The following is a 26,855-nucleotide window of genomic DNA, read 5'->3' as shown; positions in this document are numbered from 1 at the left end:
TAGTGTGTGGTTAAATATGTGCTCACCTGTATAGCCTGATCTCTCTCCCTCCTAATGTACTGGAGTAAGATGGTCAGATCATGCAGCTGTTGCTCTCTCTCCATCAGCTCAGCTTTAGCCTGACACATGAAAACTGTGTTACATTCATAAAACATCCTGGGCTTTGAAACCAGCAGCTCTCCTCTGTCAGTATGCTGAAACTGGAACAGGTCACTGCTGGGGGGGGGGGCAGCAAACTGATCTCTGCTAAACTTGTGAGTCCACATAAACAGCATCACTTACTCTGACAGTGTGGATGTAATAATCCCACATAACATCTGGAAACTTTCACTGCTTGCAACTGAACACATAACTTCATCATCTCCACCTGTAAGTGCCTTACACATGCAGTAAGGAGAGTAGATATACTAGATATACGAGGCTCCGGACTCTCTTGGTGGCGCTGTCACTTGGTGTTCGCTCGCTTTGTGGTAGAGTGTCACTTCCTGTTCCCGCTCAAACACAGTGGTGTTTCTGAGTAGCTTATCTGCTTAGCAATTTAATTAAAAACTTTTAAATACATTCTTTTTTCATAGTATAATCTTAACGTGCTTCATCTGAATCACCCTTTCTGTGTACTCACTACCTAATTTATAGCCAAAGTATTCACTCACTGTCTCTGTACTGTTTCGCTAGCTTAGCTTAGCTCGTAGCCGACTCGTTAGCACCATGGCCTCTTCACCTGTCCGTCCTGCACTTTCTTGCTCATTGTGTCAGATGTTTAGCTACTCCTCGGCCTCCTTTAGCAGTAATGATACCTGTAACAAATGTAGCATATTTGCAGCTCTGGAGGCCAGGATTACTGAATTGGAGACTCGGCTTCGCACCCTTCATTCACCCGTAGCTAGCCAGGCCCCTGTAGCTGGTGCAGCCGAAGATAGCGTAGGCCCCGCTAGCTGTTCCCCGGCAGACCCCAAGCAGCTGGGGAAAGAGGGCGGCTGGGTGACGATGAGGAGGAAGCATAGTCCTAAGCAGAAGCCCCAGGTACACCACCAACCTGTTCATGTGTCTAACCGTTTTTCCCCACTCGGCGACACACCCGCCGGGGGTCAAACTCTGGTAATTGGCGATTCTGTTCTCAGACATGTGAAGCTAGAGACACCGGCAACCATAGTCAATTGTCTTCCAGGGGCCAGAGCAGGCGACATTGAAGGAAATTTAAAACTGCTGGCTAAGGGTAAACGTAAATACAGTAAGATCATAATTCACGTCGGCAGTAATGACACCCGGTTACGCCAATCAGAGGTCACTAAAATCAATACTGAATCAGTGTGTAACTTTGCCAAAACAATGTGGGACTCTGTAGTTTTCTCTGGTCCCCTCCCCAATCAGACCAGGAGTGACATGTTTAGCCGCATGTTCTCCTTAAATTGCTGGCTGTCTGAGTGGTGTCCCAGAAACGATGTGGGCTTCATAGATAATTGGCAAACCTTCTGGAGGAAACCTGGTCTTGTTAGGAGAGCGGCATCCATCCCACTTTGGATGGAGCAGCTCTCATTTCTAGAAATATGGACCAATTTATTAAACTCCCAAAATATGACTATCCAGAGTTGGGACCAGGAAGCAGAGTTGCAGTCTTACACGCCTCTCTGCAGCTTCTCTCCTCCTGCTACCCCCAAAAACCCATCTCCATTGAGACTGTGTCAGCTCCCAAACAGACAAAAACAAACTAAAACCAGCAATAAACAACTTAAACACAAAAAATCACAAAGAAAGAACAATACAGTATCCACATCTGAACCAAAGAGTAAAACAGTGAAATATGGATTATTAAATATTAGGTCTCTCTCCTCCAAGTCTCTGTTAGTACATGACTTAATAATTGATCAACAAATCGATTTACTCTGCCTTACAGAAACCTGGTTGCAGCAGGATGATTATGTTAGTTTAAATGAATCAACACCCCGAGTCATTCTAACTACCAGAAACCTCGAAGCACAGGCCGAGGGGCGGTGTGGCAGCAATTTTTCACACCAGTCTATTAATCAACCAAAGACCCAGACAGACTTTTAATTCATTTGAAAGCCTGATGCTTAGCCTCGTCCACCCCAGCTGTAAAACTCAGAAACCAGTCTTACTTGTTATCATCCATCGTCCACCTGGGCCTTACACAGAGTTTCTCTCTGATTTCTCAGACTTTTTATCTGATTTAGTGCTCAGCTCAGATAAAATAATTATTGTGGGTGATTTTAACATCCATGTAGATGCTAAAAATGACAGCCTCAACATGGCATTTAATCTGTTATTAGACTCAATTGGCTTCTCTCAAAATGTAAAAGAACCCACCCACCACTTTAATCACACTCTAGATCTTGTTTTAACATATGGCATAGAAACTGAACATTTAACAGTGTTTCCTGAAAACCCTCTGCTGTCTGATCATTTCCTGATAACATTTACATTTACAATAATTGATTACACAGCAGTGGAGAGTAGACTTTATCACAGTAGATGTCTTTCTGAAAGTGCTGTAACTAAGTTTAAGAATATAATCCACCCACTGTTATCATCTTCAATGCCCTGTACCAACATAGAGCAGAGCAGCTATCTGAACGCTACTCCAACAGAGGTCGATTATCTTGTTAATAATTTTACCTCCTCACTACGCATGCGACTCTGGATACTGTAGCTCCTGTGAAAACTAAGGTCTCAAATCAGAAGTACCTGACTCCGTGGTATAATTCTCAAACACGTAGCCTAAAGCAGATAACTCGTAAGCTGGAGAGGAAATGGCGTGTCACAAATTTAGAGGATCATCGTTTAGCCTTGAGAAATAGTTTGCTGCTTTATAAGAAAGCCCTCCATAAAGCCAGAACATCTTACTATTCGTCACTGATTGAAGAAAATAAGAACAACCCCAGGTTTCTCTTCAGCGCTGTAGCCAGGCTGACAAACAGTCAGAGCTCTACTGAGCCAACAATCCCTTTAACGTTAACTAGTAATGACTTCATGAACTTCTTCACAAATAAAATTCTTATCATTAGAGAAAAAATTACCAATAATCATCCCACAGATGTAATATTATCTACAGCTACTTTTAGTACCATTGATGTTAAGTTAGACTCTTTTCTCCAATTGATCTTTCTGAGTTAACTTCAATAATTAATTCCTCCAAACCATCAACGTGTCTTTTAGACCCCATTCCTACAAAACTGCTCAAAGAAGTCCTGCCATTAATTAATTCTTCGATCTTAAATATGATCAACCTATCTCTAATAATCAGCTATGTACCACAGGCCTTCAAGGTGGCAGTAGTTAAACCTTTACTTAAAAAGCATCTCTAGACCCAGCTGTCTTAGCTAATTATAGGCCAATCTCCAACCTTCCTTTCATATCAAACATCCTTGAAAGAGTAGTTGTCAAACAGCTAACAGATCATCTGCAGAGGAATGGCTTATTTGAAGAGTTTCAGTCAGGTTTCAGAGCTCATCACAGCACAGAAACAGCTTTAGTGAAGGTTACAAATGATCTTCTTATGGCCTCTGACAGTGGACTCATCTCTGTGCTTGTCCTGCTAGACCTCAGTGCAGCGTTCGATACTGTTGACCATAATATCCTATTAGAGCGATTAGAACATGCTGTAGGTATTACAGGTACTGCACTGCAGTGGTTTGTATCATATCTATCTAATAGACTCCAATTTGTACATGTAAATGGAGAGTCCTCTTCACACACTGAGGTCAATTATGGTGTTCCACAGGGTTCAGTGCTAGGACCAATTCTATTTACATTATACATGCTTCCCTTAGGCAGCATCATTAGAAGGCATAGCATAAATTTTCACTGCTATGCAGATGACACGCAGCTCTATCTATCCATGAAGCCAGGTAACACACACAATTAGTTAAACTGCAGGAATGTCTTAAAGACACAAAGACCTGGATGGCCGCTAACTTTCTGCTTCTTAATTCAGATCAAACTGAGGTTATTGTACTCGGCCCTGAAAATCTTAGAAATATGGTATCTAACCAGATTCTTACTCTGGATGGCATTACCTTGGCCTCCAGTAACACTGTGAGGAACCTTGAGTCATTTTTGACCAGGACATGTCCTTCAACGCACATATTAAACAAATATGTAAGACTGCTTTCTTCCATTTGTGCAACATCTCTAAAGTTAGAAATATCCTGTCTCAGAGTGATGCTGAAAAACTAGTTCATGCATTTATTACTTCCAGGCTGGACTACTGTAATTCATTATTATCAGGATGTCCTAAAACTCACTGAAAAGTCTTCAGCTAATCCAAAATGCTGCAGCAAGAGTCCTGACAGGGACTAGAAAGAGAGAGCAGATTTCTCCTGTTTTGGCTTCCTTCATTGGCTTCCTGTTAAATCCAGAATTGAATTCAAAATCCTGCTCCTCACATACAAGGTCTTAAATAATCAGGCCCCATCTTATCTTAATGACCTTGTGAGTACCATATCACCCTATTAGAGCACTTCGCTCTCACACTGCAGGCCTACTTGTTGTTCCTAGAGTATTTAAAAGTAGAATGGGAGGCAGAGCCTTCAGTTTTCAGGCCCCTCTTCTGTGGAACCAGCTTCCAGTTTGGATTCGGAGACAGACACTATCTCTACTTTCAAGATTAGGCTTCAAACTTTCCTTTTGCTAAAGCATATAGTTAGGGCTGGACCAGGTGACCCTGAATCCTCCCTTAGTTATGCTGCAATAGACGTGAGGCTGCCGGGGATTCCCATGATGCATTGAGTTTTTCCTTTCCAGTCACCTTTCTCACTCACTATGTGTTAATAGACCTCTCTGCATCGAATCATATCTGTTATTAATCTCTGTCTCTCTTCCACAGCATGTCTTTATCCTGTTTTCCTTCTCTCACCCCAACCAATCACAGCAGATGGCCCCGCCCTCCCTGAGCCTGGTTCTGCCGGAGGTTTCTTCCTGTTAAAGGGAGTTTTTCCTTCCCACTGTCGCCAAAGTGCTTGCTCATAGGGGGTCATATGATTGTTGGGTTTTTCTCTGTACCTATGAAGCGCCTTGAGGTGACTTTTGTTGTGATTTGGCGCTATATAAATAAAATTGAATTGAATTGAATTGAATTCAGAACTGAATTGAAGAACTGAAAGGAACACTTTTTAATCAGAGTACAGCATGAAGGGATGAGGTATAGTGATGTGGTCAGTTAAGTAGCAGAGAGGTTGTTGATCAGGTTCAGCTGCTTTGGTGGTAATGACAGCAGGTGCCCTAGATTCAATTCAGTTTCATTCATATAGCGCTAACTCATAACAAATGTTGCCTCGAGGCCTTTATACTGTAAGGTAAAGACCTTATAATAACTAATACACTAGAGGGGAAACAACGAGACAAGCCCAAACCAGAATGGTTTTACAGCTGGAAGCCACTGACATGTTTTATCTCTCCTCATCTTTTTTCTTTTACTACTTTTGTATTTGGCTAGGGTCAGGGTCATGATTGGTCACATGACATGACTGGTCCCGTGTGGCACATCAATATGTCATTGCCAGCAGGTTTGCTGTTTCCCAGCACAACAGCATGGAGGAGCTTCCAGGAGACTGGCAGTTACTCTAGGAGAGCTGAACAGGGCTGTAGAAGGTCCTTAACCCATCAGCAGGTCTGCTACTGCACACAGGAACAGGATGATTGGCACTTGCCATAGAATACCAGTACTGGCAGATCCACCCTGTGTTTTTCACAGAGGAAAGAAGGTTCACCCTGACCACAGGGCAGACGTGAAAGAAGCCGTGGAGAGCGTTATGCTGCCTGTAACATTGTTACAGACACCATCACATTATGGGGAAGGATATTTATGTAGGGATAGGCAAGGACACCCTGATTACATCTTGGGATGAAATCCTTGTACCAGTGTCAGACCCTATACTGGTGCAGTGGGTCACGGCCCCAGAGACACTCCCAGGTTGCACCTCAGACTGTTCAGGAGCTCCATGATTCTCTGGGCCAGATCTGTCATCTCATTAGGGGCATGCCCCGATGTTGCCAGGCAACGTGAGGACCATACAAACTCCTCAGTATCATTTTTAACTGCTACAAAGAAATGTCATCCACACAGACTAGCCTGCTGCATCAGAATCTCTGTAGGTTAATCATGTCCATCAGTCAGTCTTTTCATTCCTAACATTACCATCGGTCTGTATCAGCATAGATCTGATGTGTTCTCGCCTTTCATTTGTGAAATGATGCCTGCTGACATGAACACGCGTGTAACAGAAAACATGTGAAAATAAGTCTCTTTTTTTCTGTCCTGCAGTGAACTGTCCAGCTCTGCATCACTGCAGGTATTTCATTTAGCATTGGAGCTAAAGTGCACACAGAGTCTATTGAATGGGTTAGGCCCATGTGTGAGCCGCTGACCTGGTCTCTGGCCTCGATCAGGTCTTGTATTAGCTGCTCATTTGCAAGGTAGTAGTCAGCCTTTACATCTTCAAAACGTCGCTGCCATTCCAACTCCATCTGGACTCTGTTCTTCTCCAAGACTTTCTCTCTGTTCAGACCAGCTCTCAGATGCTGTTTGTACCTGCCAGGAAATTATAAATATAAAAAGATGATGCCCATACTCATACTGAATTTACCTCTATGGCACTCCCGACTTTGTATTTCCTCTTCCCCCCTCGCACACTCCCTGCTGCTTTCTCACCTTTCAGTCTGTTTCCTGCTCCGCTCCAGCTCAGTCCTTAGTGTGGTTTCTCTCTGCTGCAGGCTGATGATTTGTGTGTCTTTCAGGACCATTTCACTGGACACCTGCCTGACATACTCGTCCCACATTTGTGGCTGCTCTGTGTAAAGCCTTTGAAAACGCAGACAGAATAAAACTAGTTCTTAAGAAATGGGGTATTATATTTTATATGTGATATTGCTGTGTGCCACACTGTTGGACTGAGCCTTAGGGCACATGACGAGAAAAAGTGGCTGAGGAGGAGGACGTAAAATGAAATGCTGTTGTGAGAGAGTCAGGAAGCTCATCCAGACACGCCCACCCACACCTCTCATGTCAGGGTCACTGTGATTAAAGCTCATGTGAGAATTTTAGCAGCTATGGTATCAGTTTCAAAATCTTAGGTGAGTTCCTTGTTGAGTATTCATAATAACTTTATTACTTCATTAAACTCAGTAGGTGCTGTTTTACTCATTTTACTGAGGCTACTGCTGGTTAGGGTTAAAATCACTGTGACTCACTGTTATTGCTTTTCAAATTTAGGTTCCACAGAAGAGTTTGGCTCTGACTTACTTCTTATTGTGGTAGTCTCGCTCCACCTGCAATTTGTTCTCCATCTGTTTCAGCTCATCTCCACGCTCTTTTATTCTGCAACACACACACACACACACCTTTACATAGCTTTAAATAACATCCCTCAAGTAAAGACAACTCCTCGCAGTTGCACTGAAATAAAAACTTGCAACAATCCCAAACAGCCCAAACCCTGGACCATGACAGCAGCACTGCCAGAGTTACACAGTGAATCTGTGTAGCGTGATTTCTCTGACCTCCAATCACTTTCAACAATCAACTATTTATTCTGTCATTACAGCTGACAGGAATAATAATTAACCACGTGCATGTGTTGTCCTGCTCCGGGTCCTGGGCGTGGTTAGCTATGGTCACTGTCTTCTCCACTTTCATGTTTCTCATCATTTTGCTGCCTTGTGACATCTCCCACAAGGCTCCTCAGTCATCCTCACAGCCTGTGGATAAGTTTCACTCTGACATCTCTAACCTTGGAGTACTTGGAGTGGTGAGCATCTTACTCTCCTGCAGTTTGACTGGATTTCCTTCTGTTACCCAGAGTCTCTCAGCTCAGGGCTATTGTTCTTGCAACTCTTTGTGTGCACACTGAGCCACTAGACCCTTCAATCAACAGCTACATTTCTTAAACATACTGTGAAACATATCTTTGCAAATGACATATTTCATGATGTTGTTCCAGAGCCCTGTCCTTGTTTCATTTGGGGACTGCATGTTATCTAAACAGGGACAATAGAGGTGCATGGAATCTAGTTTGCAGAGCTTGTTGCATTGAAAATTAAACAATGACATTTAAATATTTAGCAAAACCAATTTGTCTTTCCAGATCCAACGTCTTAGTGTCTCTTGATAGCCCACAGACCTCCATTGTTTTCAATGGAGGCAGACAAATGTTTCAAAATGTGTGCAAATAAAGCCAAAGTTATCTGTGTGCACAGGTAACAGCACAGGCAGGTGAGGAAATATATCTTTTGCCACCTGCCTCCATCCTGTCAGAGCTCACATGTCAAACTGGTGTCATTACGTAAAGTTTGATAGAAGCTTGAATGGTAGGCTCAGAGGACAGATAATCGCAGTACTTTTAATATGTGTGAAAACACAATAAAAATACAGCAGACTGTAACACACGCTGTGGACAGACAAGTAACAAACAATGCTTTAGAAATGTTTGCTGGTTTTTAAAGGCCTTTAAATTTAATAATCAATTAGAACATTTTCACTATTTTCATTTAAAAATGCAAAGACAAGAGTCATCATTACAAACAGAAACATGAAAAAGTGCTGATGAGCGTCCCACTCTGAACAGCCTGACTGCTGAGTAACTGCAAACACATGGCTACAGCTGCACTGGTCTAAGTTAATTATTTCCAACACCAACATTGTTCTGGTGTTACAGGTTCACATGTTTTCACATCATCCTTCTCAGAACATGAAACAAATGTTCTCACATTATTACAGATTTCTATCAGACATGGAGCTGAATGCTAGTCTAAGTTTAGGAGACAGACAGCCTCTACTTTAAAGATGAGCCTTCAAACGCTCCTTTCTGATAAAGCCTGGAGTTTGGCTGGGTCAGCTATCCTGCTATGGCCTCAGGCTGCAGGCCGACTGCCTCCATGCACTGAGCGTTTCCTGTCACTCACCTGTTTTCACTCATGCATTTCTATAGTTCACCTCTCTATCCTCTCCTTACTGACCCTGGATCTGTAGGAGGACACTTCCTGTTGAAAGGGACTTCTTTCCTCGCAGTTGTTAGCGGGCTCATAGAGGATCATGTGATCGTATTACAAAGAGCCTTGAGATGATTGTTATCATGAGGTGGTGCAGTTTAAATATAATGAAATGTTTGTTTTAAAGCACAGCTGTCGACCTTTCCGCTCCACATGCTTCATGTACCACGCCTACAGCATGCTACAGCATGCCCATAACGAGCTCATGTTTTATTGTTTACACAAAACATTGCCTGGTTTAATATCATAAGAGTGACCACAACATTTGTAAATTACATAATAATAAAAATCATAAATGCAGTTTTTTTTTTTTTTTTTTTTACATCTATTGCTGCACAACTATAGTCAAGACGATTATGATGATCATTATTAGGATTAAACATATAACTGCTTTCACATTCATGTGGTGTAACACTGCTGCCAATGTACAAACCTTTGCATTATATAAACTTGGTCCTACTCATTCAATCACATTCAGAGCCACCACCACCACCACACACACACACACACACACACAGAGACAGACACATCCTAATTACAAAAACTACTACAACCCACACGCTTGTAAATTAAAACTTCTTTGAAGACAATTAAGTTGTTTATTCATCTTAATTGACTCTCCAATAAATGAGAAGCTACACCAGGGATGTCCAAAGTCCAGCCCGGGGGCCAATAATGGCCCTAGGTCTGATTTTTTATGGCCCTTCACATTAAAATGTATCATTTATGGCCCGCCACCACAAACAGAATTAATAAAGTGTAATTTCTCTGTCCACCTTGTGTGGTCAGCACCATGAGATGCAATGCATGAAAGCTTTATACACACATCAGTAAGTCTAGTTTAAAATGAGGCTGAGATACTGACGTTTCAGGTCCACACAGTTTGATCTTTGTGTTCTGTTACTCTGTGAATGAGAAGTCGTTTTATTCTGTTAAGGCTTGAATGAACCTGATCACCATAATTCTTGTGTTATTGAAAATAACATGTTAAAAACACCTCTGAGCCGCACAGACAGCAAACAAATAAACCATCTTTAACTCCATTCATTAGACCTGCAGGACAGATGTGACTAAAACCTGAAGCAAATAACTCAACGTCTGTGAGAAGTGCTTGCTCACAGCGGGTCGTTTGGTGGACAGAGTTTCTCTCTGTAGGATCGTTACCTTGCAGTGTGAAGTGTCTTGAGACAGCTGTTGTGATTTAGTGCTATAAAAAATCAACTGAATTGAATTTACATGCAGTGCAGGTTTTACCACTTTGGAAAAATAACTGCATGAGGGGATAACATTTCTTCTGTCCGGTAAGTTGTCCTCGTTCCATCCAGGTCGTGGTTTTCTAAGGAGCTCAGGAAGAAAGGGACTGCACTTCACCTCTCATCCCAACAGCTTGTTCAGTTCTAGTCAGTCAGCTGCTTACTTTCCGAGCTCATTAGACTCTAATGGATACGCTGCACTGGCTCACTGTTGTGGACGTCTGAGTTGAGTGTTGGGCAACAAGGATTAGTAACCTTCTTTTTTTCCCATGCATTAATTGTGGTGTGTTTTCAGACTCAACCAAAGTACGTCCGAACAACAGATGATGTTGAGTCTCTTTGAGGATCAAGGTCATTCAGAGGATTCCAGGTAACTTCCAGCTCCATGGTGCAGGGAACAATCTCATTAACTCCTTTAACTCTGATGTATGAATCATTCAAACACATAAAAAGTCCCTAACTGAAGGTATGAACCAGTGTTGTGTCGACACATAACAGCAGTAAATAAGTAAGCAAACAAAAATTTTATAGAGCCAAGAAGAAGAATGAAACTCAGAATCTTGGCCCTCAAAGCTGGACCATTGCAGCTGGGTCCTGATAACACTTACAAAACAACCAATGTCAGATTGTACCTGTATGCACTGTGTTACAAGGAGCCTGTTGGAAAAACACAGAATTTGTTCCCATTTCTTTCACTTACTCTACATAAAATGCCAAAGAAACAGGAAACAGGGAGGAAACGCTGAGGTACGCCAAATTACACAAGAACATCGAAGCCAGTGACAGCAGGTCTGACAGAGCGATGACTCCAAATGAGTTCAAATCACTGTCAGTATGTACAGAGGAGGTCAGGAGACAAGTCCGAGCATCCAGCATCCAGAGCCATCTGTAAAAACAGGAAGCTCTGCCACCGTCTGGGTGGTGTTGGAGATCTCGTCAAAAATGATGAACACAGATTTGAATCCACCGTGCAACATGTGAAAGACGGGATCTGGAACAGCTTCATTTTTCACAATGACAGTAATCCCAAACACACTGCGGACATAGCATGGCTACTTAGAAAAGACAATAGAGCACTATCAGTCACGCACTGGCCTCCCCAATGCACCATGTGCCCTGCTACAGTACTACACAACTATAGTACTACACAGCCACAGTACCACACAGCTACAGTACTACACAGCTACAGTACCACACAGCTACAGTACCACACAGCCACAGTACTACACAGCTACAGTACCACACAGCTACAGTACCACACAGCCACAGTACTACACAGCTACAGTACCACACAGCCACAGTACCACACAGCTACAGTACTACACAGCTACAGTACTACACAGCTACAGTACCACACAGCTACAGTACCACACAGCTACAGTACTACACAGCTACAGTACCACACAGCTACAGTACTACACAACTATAGTACACAGCCACAGTACCACACAGCTAAAGTACTACACAGCTACAGTACCACACAGCCACAGTACTACACAGCTACAGTACTACACAGCCACAGTACCACACAGCCACAGTACCACACAGCTAAAGTATCACACAGCCACAGTACTACACAGCCACAGTACTACACAGCCACAGTACTACACAGCTACAGTACCACACAGCTACAGTACCACACAGCTATAGTACCACACAGCTATAGTACCACACAGCCACAGTACCACACAGCCACAGTACTACACAGCTATAGTACCACACAGCTATAGTACCACACAGCCACAGTACCACACAGCCACAGTACTACACAGCCACAGTACCACACAGCCACAGTACCACACAGCTAAAGTACCACACAGCCACAGTACCACACAGCCACAGTACCACACAGCTAAAGTATCACACAGCCACAGTACTACACAGCTACAGTACCACACAGCTATAGTACCACACAGCTATAGTACCACACAGCCACAGTACCACACAGCCACAGTACTACACAGCTACAGTACCACACAGCTATAGTACCACACAGCTACAGTACCACACAGCCACAGTACTACACAGCCACAGTACCACACAGCCACAGTACTACACAGCTATAGTACCACACAGCCATAGTACCACACAGCTATAGTACCACACAGCTACAGTACCACACAGCTACAGTACCACACAGCCACAGTACTACACAGCCACAGTACCACACAGCCACAGTACTACACAGCTATAGTACCACACAGCTATAGTACCACACAGCTACAGTACCACACAGCTACAGTACCACACAGCCACAGTACTACACAGCCACAGTACCACACAGCCACAGTACTACACAGCTACAGTACCACACAGCTACAGTACCACACAGCCACAGTACCACACAGCCACAGTACTACACAGCTATAGTACCACACAGCCATAGTACCACACAGCTACAGTACCACACAGCCACAGTACTACACAGCTATAGTACCACACAGCCACAGTACCACACAGCCACAGTACCACACAGCCACAGTACTACACAGCTATAGTACCACACAGCCATAGTACCACACAGCCACAGTACTACACAGCCACAGTACCACACAGCCACAGTACTACACAGCTATAGTACCACACAGCCATAGTACCACACAGCTACAGTACCACACAGCCACAGTACTACACAGCTATAGTACCACACAGCTACAGTACCACACAGCCACAGTACTACACAGCCACAGTACCACACAGCCACAGTACTACACAGCTACAGTACCACACAGCTACAGTACCACACAGCCACAGTACCACACAGCCACAGTACTACACAGCTATAGTACCACACAGCCATAGTACCACACAGCTACAGTACCACACAGCCACAGTACTACACAGCTATAGTACCACACAGCCATAGTACCACACAGCTACAGTACCACACAGCCACAGTACTACACAGCTACAGTACCACACAGCCACAGTACCACACAGCCACAGTACTACACAGCTATAGTACCACACAGCCATAGTACCACACAGCTACAGTACCACACAGCTACAGTACCACACAGCCACAGTACCACACAGCTATAGTACCACACAGCTATAGTACCACACAGCTACAGTACCACACAGCCACAGTACCACACAGCTATAGTACCACACAGCTACAGTACCACACAGCCACAGTACCACACAGCCACAGTACTACACAGCTATAGTACCACACAGCTACAGTACTACACAGCTATAGTACCACACAGCTACAGTACCACACAGCCACAGTACCACACAGCTATAGTACCACACAGCTACAGTACCACACAGCTATAGTACCACACAGCTATAGTACCACACAGCTACAGTACCACACAGCTATAGTACCACACAGCTACAGTACCACACAGCCACAGTACCACACAGCTATAGTACCACACAGCTACAGTACCACACAGCTATAGTACCACACAGCTATAGTACCACACAGCCACAGTACCACACAGCTATAGTACCACACAGCTACAGTACCACACAGCCACAGTACCACACAGCTATAGTACCACACAGCTACAGTACCACACAGCTATAGTACCACACAGCTATAGTACCACACAGCCACAGTACCACACAGCTATAGTACCACACAGCTATAGTACCACACAGCCACAGTACCACACAGCTATAGTACCACACAGCTACAGTACCACACAGCTATAGTACCACACAGCTATAGTACCACACAGCTACAGTACCACACAGCTATAGTACCACACAGCTACAGTACCACACAGCCACAGTACCACACAGCTATAGTACCACACAGCTACAGTACCACACAGCTATAGTACCACACAGCTACAGTACCACACAGCCACAGTACCACACAGCTACAGTACCACACAGCCATAGTACCACACAGCCACAGTACTACACAGCTATAGTACCACACAGCTACAGTACCACACAGCCACAGTACCACACAGCTACAGTACCACACAGCTATAGTACCACACAGCCATAGTACCACACAGCCACAGTACTACACAGCTATAGTACCACACAGCTACAGTACCACACAGCCACAGTACCACACAGCTATAGTACCACACAGCTACAGTACCACACAGCTATAGTACCACACAGCTATAGTACCACACAGCTACAGTACCACACAGCTACAGTACCACACAGCCACAGTACCACACAGCTATAGTACCACACAGCTACAGTACCACACAGCTATAGTACCACACAGCCATAGTACCACACAGCCACAGTACTACACAGCTACAGTACCACACAGCCATAGTACCACACAGCTACAGTACTACACAGCTATAGTACCACACAGCTACAGTACCACACAGCTATAGTACCACACAGCCATAGTACCACACAGCTACAGTACCACACAGCCACAGTACCACACAGCTATAGTACCACACAGCTACAGTACCACACAGCTATAGTACCACACAGCTATAGTACCACACAGCTACAGTACCACACAGCTACAGTACCACACAGCCACAGTACCACACAGCTATAGTACCACACAGCTACAGTACCACACAGCTATAGTACCACACAGCCATAGTACCACACAGCCACAGTACTACACAGCTACAGTACCACACAGCCATAGTACCACACAGCTACAGTACTACACAGCTAAAGTACCACACAGCTACAGTACCACACAGCTATAGTACCACACAGCCATAGTACCACACAGCTACAGTACTACACAGCTAAAGTACCACACAGCCACAGTACCACACAGCTATAGTACCACACAGCTACAGTACTACACAGCTAAAGTACCACACAGCTACAGTACCACACAGCTACAGTACCACACAGCCATAGTACCACACAGCTACAGTACTACACAGCTAAAGTACCACACAGCCACAGTACCACACAGCTATAGTACCACACAGCTACAGTACTACACAGCTAAAGTACCACACAGCTACAGTACCACACAGCTATAGTACCACACAGCCATAGTACCACACAGCTACAGTACCACACAGCTAAAGTACCACACAGCCACAGTACCACACAGCTATAGTACCACACAGCTACAGTACTACACAGCTAAAGTACCACACAGCTACAGTACCACACAGCTACAGTACCACACAGCCATAGTACCACACAGCTACAGTACTACACAGCTAAAGTACCACACAGCCACAGTACCACACAGCTATAGTACTACACAGCTAAAGTACCACACAGCTACAGTACCACACAGCTACAGTACCACACAGCCATAGTACCACACAGCTACAGTACTACACAGCTAAAGTACCACACAGCCACAGTACCACACAGCTATAGTACTACACAGCTACAGTACCACACAGCTACAGTACCACACAGCCACAGTACTACACAGCTACAGTACCACACAGCCACAGTACCACACAGCTACAGTACCACACAGCTAAAGTACCACACAGCCACAGTACTACACAGCTACAGTACCACACAGCCACAGTACTACACAGCTACAGTACCACACAGCCACAGTACCACACAGCCACAGTACCACACAGCCACAGTACTACACAGCTACAGTACCACACAGCCACAGTACTACACAGCTACAGTACCACACAGCCACAGTACCACACAGCTACAGTACCACACAGCTACAGTACCACACAGCTACAGTACCACACAGCCACAGTACCACACAGCCACAGTACCACACAGCTACAGTACCACACAGCCACAGTACCACACAGCCACAGTACCACACAGCTACAGTACCACACAGCTAAAGTACCACACAGCCACAGTACTACACAGCTACAGTACCACACAGCCACAGTACTACACAGCTACAGTACCACACAGCCACAGTACTACACAGCTACAGTACCACACAGCTATAGTACCACACAGCTACAGTACCACACAGCCACAGTACCACACAGCTACAGTACCACACAGCCACAGTACCACACAGCTACAGTACCACACAGCCACAGTACCACACAGCCACAGTACTACACAGCTACAGTACCACACAGCCACAGTACCACACAGCCACAGTACCACACAGCTACAGTACCACACAGCCACAGTACTACACAGCCACAGTACCACACAGCTACAGTACCACACAGCCACAGTACCACACAGCTACAGTACCACACAGCTACAGTACCACACAGCCACAGTACCACACAGCTACAGTACCACACAGCCACAGTACCACACAGCCACAGTACCACACAGCTACAGTACCACACAGCCACAGTACTACACAGCCACAGTACCACACAGCTACAGTACTACACAGCTACAGTACCACACAGCTACAGTACCACACAGCTACAGTACTACACAGCTACAGTACCACACAGCTACAGTACCACACAGCTACAGTACTACACAGCTACAGTACCACACAGCTACAGTACCACACAGCCACAGTACTACACAGCCACAGTACCACACTAGCTACACAGCCACACAGCTAAAGTACCACACAGCCACAGTACTACACAGCTACAGTACCACACAGCCACAGTACCACACAGCTACAGTACCACACAGCCACAGTACCACACAGCTACAGTACCACACAGCCACAGTACCACACAGCTACAGTACCACACAGCCACAGTACCACACAGCTACAGTACCACACAGCCACAGTACCACACAGCTACAGTACCACACACAGTGCACACGTACCACACAGCCACAGTACCACACAGCCACAGTACCACACAGCCACAGTACCACACAGCCACAGTACCACACAGCCACGGTACCACACAGCCACAGTACCACACAGCCACAGTACCACACAGCCACAGTACCACACAGCCACAGTACCACACAGCCACAGTACCACACAGCCACAGTACCACACAGCCACAGTACCACACAGCCACAGTACCACACAGCCACAGTACCACACAGCCACAGTACCACACAGCTACAGTACCACACAGCCACAGTACCACACAGCTACAGTACCACACAGCCACAGTACCACACAGCCACAGTACTACACAGCCACAGTACCACACACAGCTACAGTACTACACAGCCACAGTACCACACACAGCCACAGCTACTACACACAGCTACAGTACCACACAGCCACAGTACCACACAGCTACAGTACCACACAGCCACAGTACTACACAGCCACAGTACCACACAGCCACAGTACTACACAGCTACAGTACCACACAGCCACAGTACTACACAGCCACAGTACTACACAACTATAGTACCACACAGCTACAGTACCACACAGCTACAGTACCACACAGCCACAGTACCACACAGCTACAGTACCACACAGCCACAGTACCACACAGCTATAGTACCACACAGCTATAGTACTACACAGCTACAGTACCACACAGCTACAGTACTACACAACTATAGTACCACACAGCTACAGTACCACACAGCTACAGTACTACACAGCTACAGTACCACACAGCTACAGTACTACACAGCTATAGTACCACACAGCTATAGTACCACACAGCTATAGTACCACACAGCTATAGTACTACACAGCTACAGTACCACACAGCTACAGTACTACACAGCTACAGTACTACACAGCCACAGTACTACACAGCCACAGTACTACACAACTATAGTACCACACAGCCACAGTACCACACAGCTATAGTACCACACAGCTATAGTACCACACAGCTACAGTACCACACAGCTACAGTACTACACAGCTACAGTACTACACAGCCACAGTACTACACAGCCACAGTACTACACAACTATAGTACCACACAGCCACAGTACCACACAGCTATAGTACCACACAGCTATAGTACCACACAGCTACAGTACCACACAGCCACAGTACCACACAGCTATAGTACCACACAGCTACAGTACCACACAGCTATAGTACCACACAGCTATAGTACCACACAGCCACAGTACTACACAGCTACAGTACCACACAGCTATAGTACCACACAGCCATAGTACCACACAGCTACAGTACCACACAGCTATAGTACCACACAGCCATAGTACCACACAGCCACAGTACTACACAGCTATAGTACCACACAGCTACAGTACCACACAGCCACAGTACCACACAGCTACAGTACCACACAGCTATAGTACCACACAGCTATAGTACCACACAGCTACAGTACCACACAGCCCCAGTACCACACAGCTATAGTACCACACAGCTACAGTACCACACAGCTATAGTACCACACAGCCATAGTACCACACAGCCACAGTACTACACAGCTACAGTACCACACAGCCACAGTACCACACAGCCATAGTACCACACAGCTACAGTACCACACAGCTACAGTACCACACAGCCACAGTACCACACAGCTACAGTACCACACAGCCATAGTACCACACAGCCACAGTACTACACAGCTACAGTACCACACAGCCACAGTACCACACAGCTATAGTACCACACAGCTACAGTACCACACAGCCACAGTACCACACAGCCATAGTACCACACAGCTACAGTACCACACAGCTACAGTACCACACAGCCACAGTACCACACAGCTACAGTACCACACAGCCATAGTACCACACAGCTACAGTACTACACAGCTAAAGTACCACACAGCTACAGTACCACACAGCTATAGTACCACACAGCCATAGTACCACACAGCTACAGTACTACACAGCTAAAGTACCACACAGCCACAGTACCACACAGCTATAGTACCACACAGCTACAGTACTACACAGCTAAAGTACCACACAGCTACAGTACCACACAGCTACAGTACCACACAGCCATAGTACCACACAGCTACAGTACTACACAGCTAAAGTACCACACAGCCACAGTACCACACAGCTACAGTACACAGCTACAGTACCACACAGCTATAGTACCACACAGCTACAGTACTACACAGCTAAAGTACCACACAGCTACAGTACCACACAGCTATAGTACCACACAGCCATAGTACCACACAGCTACAGTACTACACAGCTAAAGTACCACACAGCTACAGTACCACACAGCTACAGTACCACACAGCCATAGTACCACACAGCTACAGTACTACAGCTAAAGTACCACACAGCTACAGTACCACACAGCTATAGTACCACACAGCCATAGTACCACACAGCTACAGTACTACACAGCTAAAGTACCACACAGCCACAGTACCACACAGCTATAGTACCACACAGCTACAGTACTACACAGCTAAAGTACCACACAGCCACAGTACCACACAGCTATAGTACCACACAGCTACAGTACTACACAGCCATAGTACCACACAGCTACAGTACTACACAGCTAAAGTACCACACAGCTACAGTACCACACAGCTATAGTACCACACAGCCATAGTACCACACAGCTACAGTACTACACAGCTAAAGTACCACACAGCTACAGTACCACACAGCTACAGTACCACACAGCCATAGTACCACACAGCCACAGTACCACACAGCTATAGTACCACACAGCTACAGTACCACACAGCTACAGTACCACACAGCCATAGTACCACACAGCTACAGTACTACACAGCTAAAGTACCACACAGCTATAGTACTACACAGCCACAGTACCACACAGCTATAGTACCACACAGCCACAGTACCACACAGCCACAGTACCACACAGCTATAGTACTACACAGCCACAGTACCACACAGCTATAGTACTACACAGCCACAGTACCACACAGCTAAAGTACCACACAGCTATAGTACTACACAGCCACAGTACCACACAGCCACAGTACCACACAGCCACAGTACCACACAGCTATAGTACTACACAGCTACAGTACCACACAGCCACAGTACCACACAGCCACAGTACCACACAGCCACAGTACCACACAGCCACAGTACCACACAGCCACAGTACTACACAGCTACAGTACCACACAGCTACAGTACCACACAGCCACAGTACCACACAGCCACAGTACCACACAGCTACAGTACCACACAGCCACAGTACTACACAGCTACAGTACCACACAGCCACAGTACTACACAGCTACAGTACCACACAGCTAAAGTACCACACAGCCACAGTACTACACAGCTACAGTACCACACAGCCACAGTACTACACAGCTACAGTACCACACAGCCACAGTACCACACAGCTACAGTACCACACAGCTACAGTACCACACAGCCACAGTACCACACAGCTACAGTACCACACAGCCACAGTACTACAGCTACAGTACCACACAGCCACAGTACCACACACAGCTACAGTACTACACAGCTACAGTACCACACAGCCACAGTACCACACAGCTACAGTACCACACAGCCACAGTACTACACAGCCACAGTACCACACAGCCACAGTACTACACACAGCTACAGTACCACACAGCCACAGTACTACACAGCCACAGTACTACACAACTATAGTACCACACAGCTACAGTACCACACAGCTACAGTACCACACAGCCACAGTACCACACAGCTATAGTACCACACAGCTATAGTACTACACAGCTACAGTACCACACAGCTACAGTACCACACAGCCACAGTACCACACAGCTACAGTACTACACAGCTATAGTACCACACAGCTACAGTACCACACAGCTATAGTACTACACAGCTACAGTACCACACAGCTACAGTACCACACAGCTACAGTACTACACAACTATAGTACCACACAGCTACAGTACCACACAGCTACAGTACTACACAGCTACAGTACTACACAGCCACAGTACTACACAACTATAGTACTACACAGCTACAGTACCACACAGCTACAGTACCACACAGCCACAGTACCACACAGCTATAGTACCACACAGCTATAGTACCACACAGCTATAGTACCACACAGCTATAGTACTACACAGCTACAGTACCACACAGCTACAGTACTACACAGCTACAGTACTACACAGCCACAGTACTACACAACTATAGTACCACACAGCTATAGTACTACACAGCTACAGTACCACACAGCTACAGTACCACACAGCTATAGTACCACACAGCTACAGTACTACACAGCTATAGTACCACACAGCTACAGTACTACACAACTATAGTACCACACAGCTAAAGTACCACACAGCTACAGTACTACACAGCTATAGTACCACACAGCTACAGTACCACACAGCTATAGTACCACACAGCTACAGTACTACACAGCTATAGTACCACACAGCCACAGTACCACACAGCTATAGTACCACACAGCTACAGTACCACACAGCTACAGTACCACACAGCTATAGTACCACACAGCTACAGTACTACACAGCTATAGTACCACACAGCTACAGTACTACACAACTATAGTACCACACAGCTAAAGTACCACACAGCTACAGTACTACACAGCTATAGTACCACACAGCTACAGTACTACACAACTATAGTACCACACAGCTATAGTACCACACAGCTACAGTACTACACAGCCATAGTACCACACAGCTACAGTACTACACAGCTAAAGTACCACACAGCTACAGTACTACACAACTATAGTACCACACAGCTATAGTACCACACAGCTACAGTACTACACAGCTATAGTACCACACAGCTACAGTACTACACAACTATAGTACCACACAGCTATAGTACCACACAGCTACAGTACTACACAGCCATAGTACCACACAGCTACAGTACTACACAGCTAAAGTACCACACAGCTACAGTACCACACAGCTATAGTACCACACAGCCATAGTACCACACAGCTACAGTACTACACAGCTAAAGTACCACACAGCTACAGTACCACACAGCTACAGTACCACACAGCCATAGTACCACACAGCCACAGTACCACACAGCTATAGTACCACACAGCTACAGTACCACACAGCTACAGTACCACACAGCCATAGTACCACACAGCTACAGTACTACACAGCTAAAGTACCACACAGCTATAGTACTACACAGCCACAGTACCACACAGCTATAGTACCACACAGCCACAGTACCACACAGCCACAGTACCACACAGCTATAGTACTACACAGCCACAGTACCACACAGCTATAGTACTACACAGCCACAGTACCACACAGCTAAAGTACCACACAGCTATAGTACTACACAGCCACAGTACCACACAGCCACAGTACCACACAGCCACAGTACCACACAGCTATAGTACTACACAGCTACAGTACCACACAGCCACAGTACCACACAGCCACAGTACCACACAGCCACAGTACCACACAGCCACAGTACCACACAGCCACAGTACTACACAGCTACAGTACCACACAGCTACAGTACCACACAGCCACAGTACCACACAGCCACAGTACCACACAGCTACAGTACCACACAGCCACAGTACTACACAGCTACAGTACCACACAGCCACAGTACTACACAGCTACAGTACCACACAGCTAAAGTACCACACAGCCACAGTACTACACAGCTACAGTACCACACAGCCACAGTACTACACAGCTACAGTACCACACAGCCACAGTACCACACAGCTACAGTACCACACAGCTACAGTACCACACAGCCACAGTACCACACAGCTACAGTACCACACAGCCACAGTACTACACAGCTACAGTACCACACAGCCACAGTACCACACAGCTACAGTACTACACAGCTACAGTACCACACAGCCACAGTACCACACAGCTACAGTACCACACAGCCACAGTACTACACAGCCACAGTACCACACAGCCACAGTACTACACAGCTACAGTACCACACAGCCACAGTACTACACAGCCACAGTACTACACAACTATAGTACCACACAGCTACAGTACCACACAGCTACAGTACCACACAGCCACAGTACCACACAGCTATAGTACCACACAGCTATAGTACTACACAGCTACAGTACCACACAGCTACAGTACCACACAGCCACAGTACCACACAGCTACAGTACTACACAGCTATAGTACCACACAGCTACAGTACCACACAGCTATAGTACTACACAGCTACAGTACCACACAGCTACAGTACCACACAGCTACAGTACTACACAACTATAGTACCACACAGCTACAGTACCACACAGCTACAGGTACTACACAGCTACAGTACTACACAGCCACAGTACTACACAACTATAGTACTACACAGCTACAGTACCACACAGCTACAGTACCACACAGCCACAGTACCACACAGCTATAGTACCACACAGCTATAGTACCACACAGCTATAGTACCACACAGCTATAGTACTACACAGCTACAGTACCACACAGCTACAGTACTACACAGCTACAGTACTACACAGCCACAGTACTACACAACTATAGTACCACACAGCTATAGTACTACACAGCTACAGTACCACACAGCTACAGTACCACACAGCTAGTACCACACAGCTACAGTACTACACAGCTATAGTACCACACAGCTACAGTACTACACAACTATAGTACCACACAGCTAAAGTACCACACAGCTACAGTACTACACAGCTATAGTACCACACAGCTACAGTACCACACAGCTATAGTACCACACAGCTACAGTACTACACAGCTTTAGTACCACACAGCCACAGTACCACACAGCTATAGTACCACACAGCTACAGTACCACACAGCTACAGTACCACACAGCTATAGTACCACACAGCTACAGTACTACACAGCTATAGTACCACACAGCTACAGTACTACACAACTATAGTACCACACAGCTAAAGTACCACACAGCTACAGTACTACACAGCTATAGTACCACACAGCTACAGTACTACACAACTATAGTACCACACAGCTATAGTACCACACAGCTACAGTACTACACAGCTATAGTACCACACAGCTACAGTACCACACAGCTATAGTACCACACAGCTACAGTACCACACAGCTACAGTACTACACAGCTATAGTACCACACAGCTACAGTACTACACAACTATAGTACCACACAGCTATAGTACCACACAGCTACAGTACTACACAGCTATAGTACCACACAGCTACAGTACCACACAGCTATAGTACCACACAGCTAAAGTACCACACAGCTACAGTACTACACAGCTATAGTACCACACAGCTACAGTACTACACAACTATAGTACCACACAGCTATAGTACCACACAGCTACAGTACTACACAGCTATAGTACCACACAGCCACAGTACCACACAGCTATAGTACCACACAGCTATAGTACCACACAGCTACAGTACTACACAGCTATAGTACCACACAGCCACAGTACCACACAGCTATAGTACCACACAACTATAGTACCACACAGCTAAAGTACCACACAGCTACAGTACCACACAGCCACAGTACTACACAGCCACAGTACTACACAACTATAGTACCACACAGCTATAGTACCACACAGCCACAGTACTACACAGCTACAGTACTACACAGCCACAGTACCACACAGCTACAGTACCACACAGCTACAGTACCACACAACTATAGTACCACACAGCTAAAGTACCACACAGCTACAGTACCACACAGCCACAGTACTACACAGCCACAGTACTACACAACTATAGTACCACACAGCTAAAGTACCACACAGCTACAGTACCACACAGCCACAGTACCACACAGCCACAGTACTACACAGCCACAGTACTACACAACTATAGTACCACACAGCTATAGTACCACACAGCCACAGTACTACACAGCTACAGTACTACACAGCCACAGTACTACACAGCCACAGTACTACACAACTATAGTACTACACAGCTAAAGTACTACACAGCCACAGTACCACACAGCTACAGTACTACACAGCTACAGTACCACACAGCTACAGTACTGAGCAGTACTGTTTCAAGTCGAATATTCTCCAGGACTCAGGCTGCTGTCCTGGAGGTTTCCCTGGACAGCAGGAGGTTCAGCTCTGTGTGACTCTGACTGTTTTCTGTGCACATGTGCTGAACAGCTGGGTGCTGTATGTCATATACAGATTTATACCAGTATTATGGTGGACACTGTGTTATGGCTCAACCCGACTGTATACGTCACAATTCATCCTTGTACTTCCATTAGCAAAAACTGTGTGTTGGAGGAGTTCAGGGAGGTCACGGAGGAGGAGGGCTTTGTCACAGCGTGTGTGGACGATATGTTTGTACAGGCAGAGCACGATAAACTTGCAGTGATGATGAAGTCAAAAACAGTAGTGACCAGGTTCAAAGCTGACCGATGACGTGCTTCTTTAGCCTGTACTTTAATGATGACGTCAGTGGTCGTTTCCGATCACAGTCGTGGTGCGCAGCCGCAGAGACAAAGTTACAAACGTATAACTGTACTTTTACACTCACAGTGTGCTGTAGCTGGTGCATCACTCCTGCAGATCTACAGTCTGTTCACACCGGTCCCTGAACACAGACCTGCTGTTACCGGATAAAAACAGGAAGTGCAAAGACGTAACGAGCACGCGCTCACACACGCGCCTATCGTTAGGTTACCTTAAACAGCTACGTGCATACCAGCAGGCCTGATCCGTCTTCATGCAGTCACCATGTCACAGCTGTTTCCATGGAAACCGTGCGTCGGCTAAATTGCTCCCCGCCTACAGCGATGACATGGTTCCTGTTTACTGCTGTGGGTTCAAGATTGTGTGCGATGTTCTGTTTGATATGAGATGACAGAAGGGCGATAAGGACAGTGTAGCTTTGACTTTGTGTTCTTCTAGAAGTGACAGCTCGGAAGTGCCATTAAAATAATACATGTCACAGTCATGTCCCACCTGCAGTGATGCAAGTTTGGGACTTTATCCCTAAAAGAGAGATCAGTGCTCAGCATCACGGAGCGCCACCCTGACATAGTTCTTTTTTTTTTTTTTTTTTTTTTTTTTAAACAACATATAAGAGCACAAATAACCCAAAATAATCAAATAATCAAAAATAAACAAACGGGTGTACCATCTAGTGTGTATACACACACTATACTTAGTCATACATACACATACCTACATACATATGTATTCGCCTATACACTCATACATAGTGACATATACATATATACACATAACCATTCAGAAATATGGCATACATAATTACAGAGATTCAAACAAAATCGGGTCTCCTTGACAAAATGTAATGTTTCCATTTATCCCAAATATCATTAAATATGTCATATTGGAGTCTATTAATGAAAGTAATTCTTTCCATTTTAAACATCCCATAAACAATCTCATACCAATCATTAAGTGATGGAATTTTCACACTAAGCCATTTCTTGGTAATAGTCTTACGGGCAGCCAGACTCAGAATACCATACAACAGCTTGGACGTTTTATCTACATTCACTGAGTATAAATATCCAAACAAAAGTTCATCCCAATTAAAGGGAAGTTGCATGCTAAAAATGATCTGTAACTCAGAATGAATCGATACCCAAAAGTGTTGATCAATGGGCATGACCAAAACAAGTGGAAATGTTTTATTCCTTGGGCCCCACATTTTCTCCAACAGCTAGAGTGAATAGAATAATGTTTACTTTGTGCAGGGGTAATAAAAACCTACAGAGACTCTTCCAACCAAAACATCTCCATATATTAGAACTAGAAATTCTCCACTGAAAAACACACTGCTGATACCAAATATCATTTAGAAT

General features: G+C 45.4%; 1 protein-coding gene across 6 annotated transcripts in view; it reads right to left on the bottom strand.

Annotated features, from left to right (window-relative positions):
* Window positions 1–26,855, bottom strand: part of ccdc57 (coiled-coil domain containing 57) — a 44,594-nt gene that overhangs the window by 6,315 nt on the left and 11,424 nt on the right. The window contains exons 1-6 of one of the 6 annotated variants that reach the window (XM_039616640.1): window positions 25,706–25,736; window positions 25,559–25,615; window positions 7,259–7,333; window positions 6,668–6,817; window positions 6,385–6,547; window positions 27–119 (exon numbers count right to left, since the gene is read on the bottom strand). In XM_039616640.1, the coding sequence (XP_039472574.1) occupies window positions 27–119; window positions 6,385–6,547; window positions 6,668–6,817; window positions 7,259–7,302 (450 nt within the window). In that variant the 5' untranslated portion in view covers window positions 7,303–7,333; window positions 25,559–25,615; window positions 25,706–25,736. The other 5 variants (XM_031753133.2, XM_039616642.1, XM_031753134.2 and 2 more) reach the window with 5 other exon arrangements.

Source organism: Oreochromis aureus, linkage group 8, assembly GCF_013358895.1.
Source record: "Oreochromis aureus strain Israel breed Guangdong linkage group 8, ZZ_aureus, whole genome shotgun sequence".
NCBI lineage: Eukaryota > Metazoa > Chordata > Actinopteri > Cichliformes > Cichlidae > Oreochromis > Oreochromis aureus.
The sequence above is the reverse complement of the archived record's forward strand: the minus strand, read 5'-3'. Positions and strand labels throughout refer to the sequence as shown.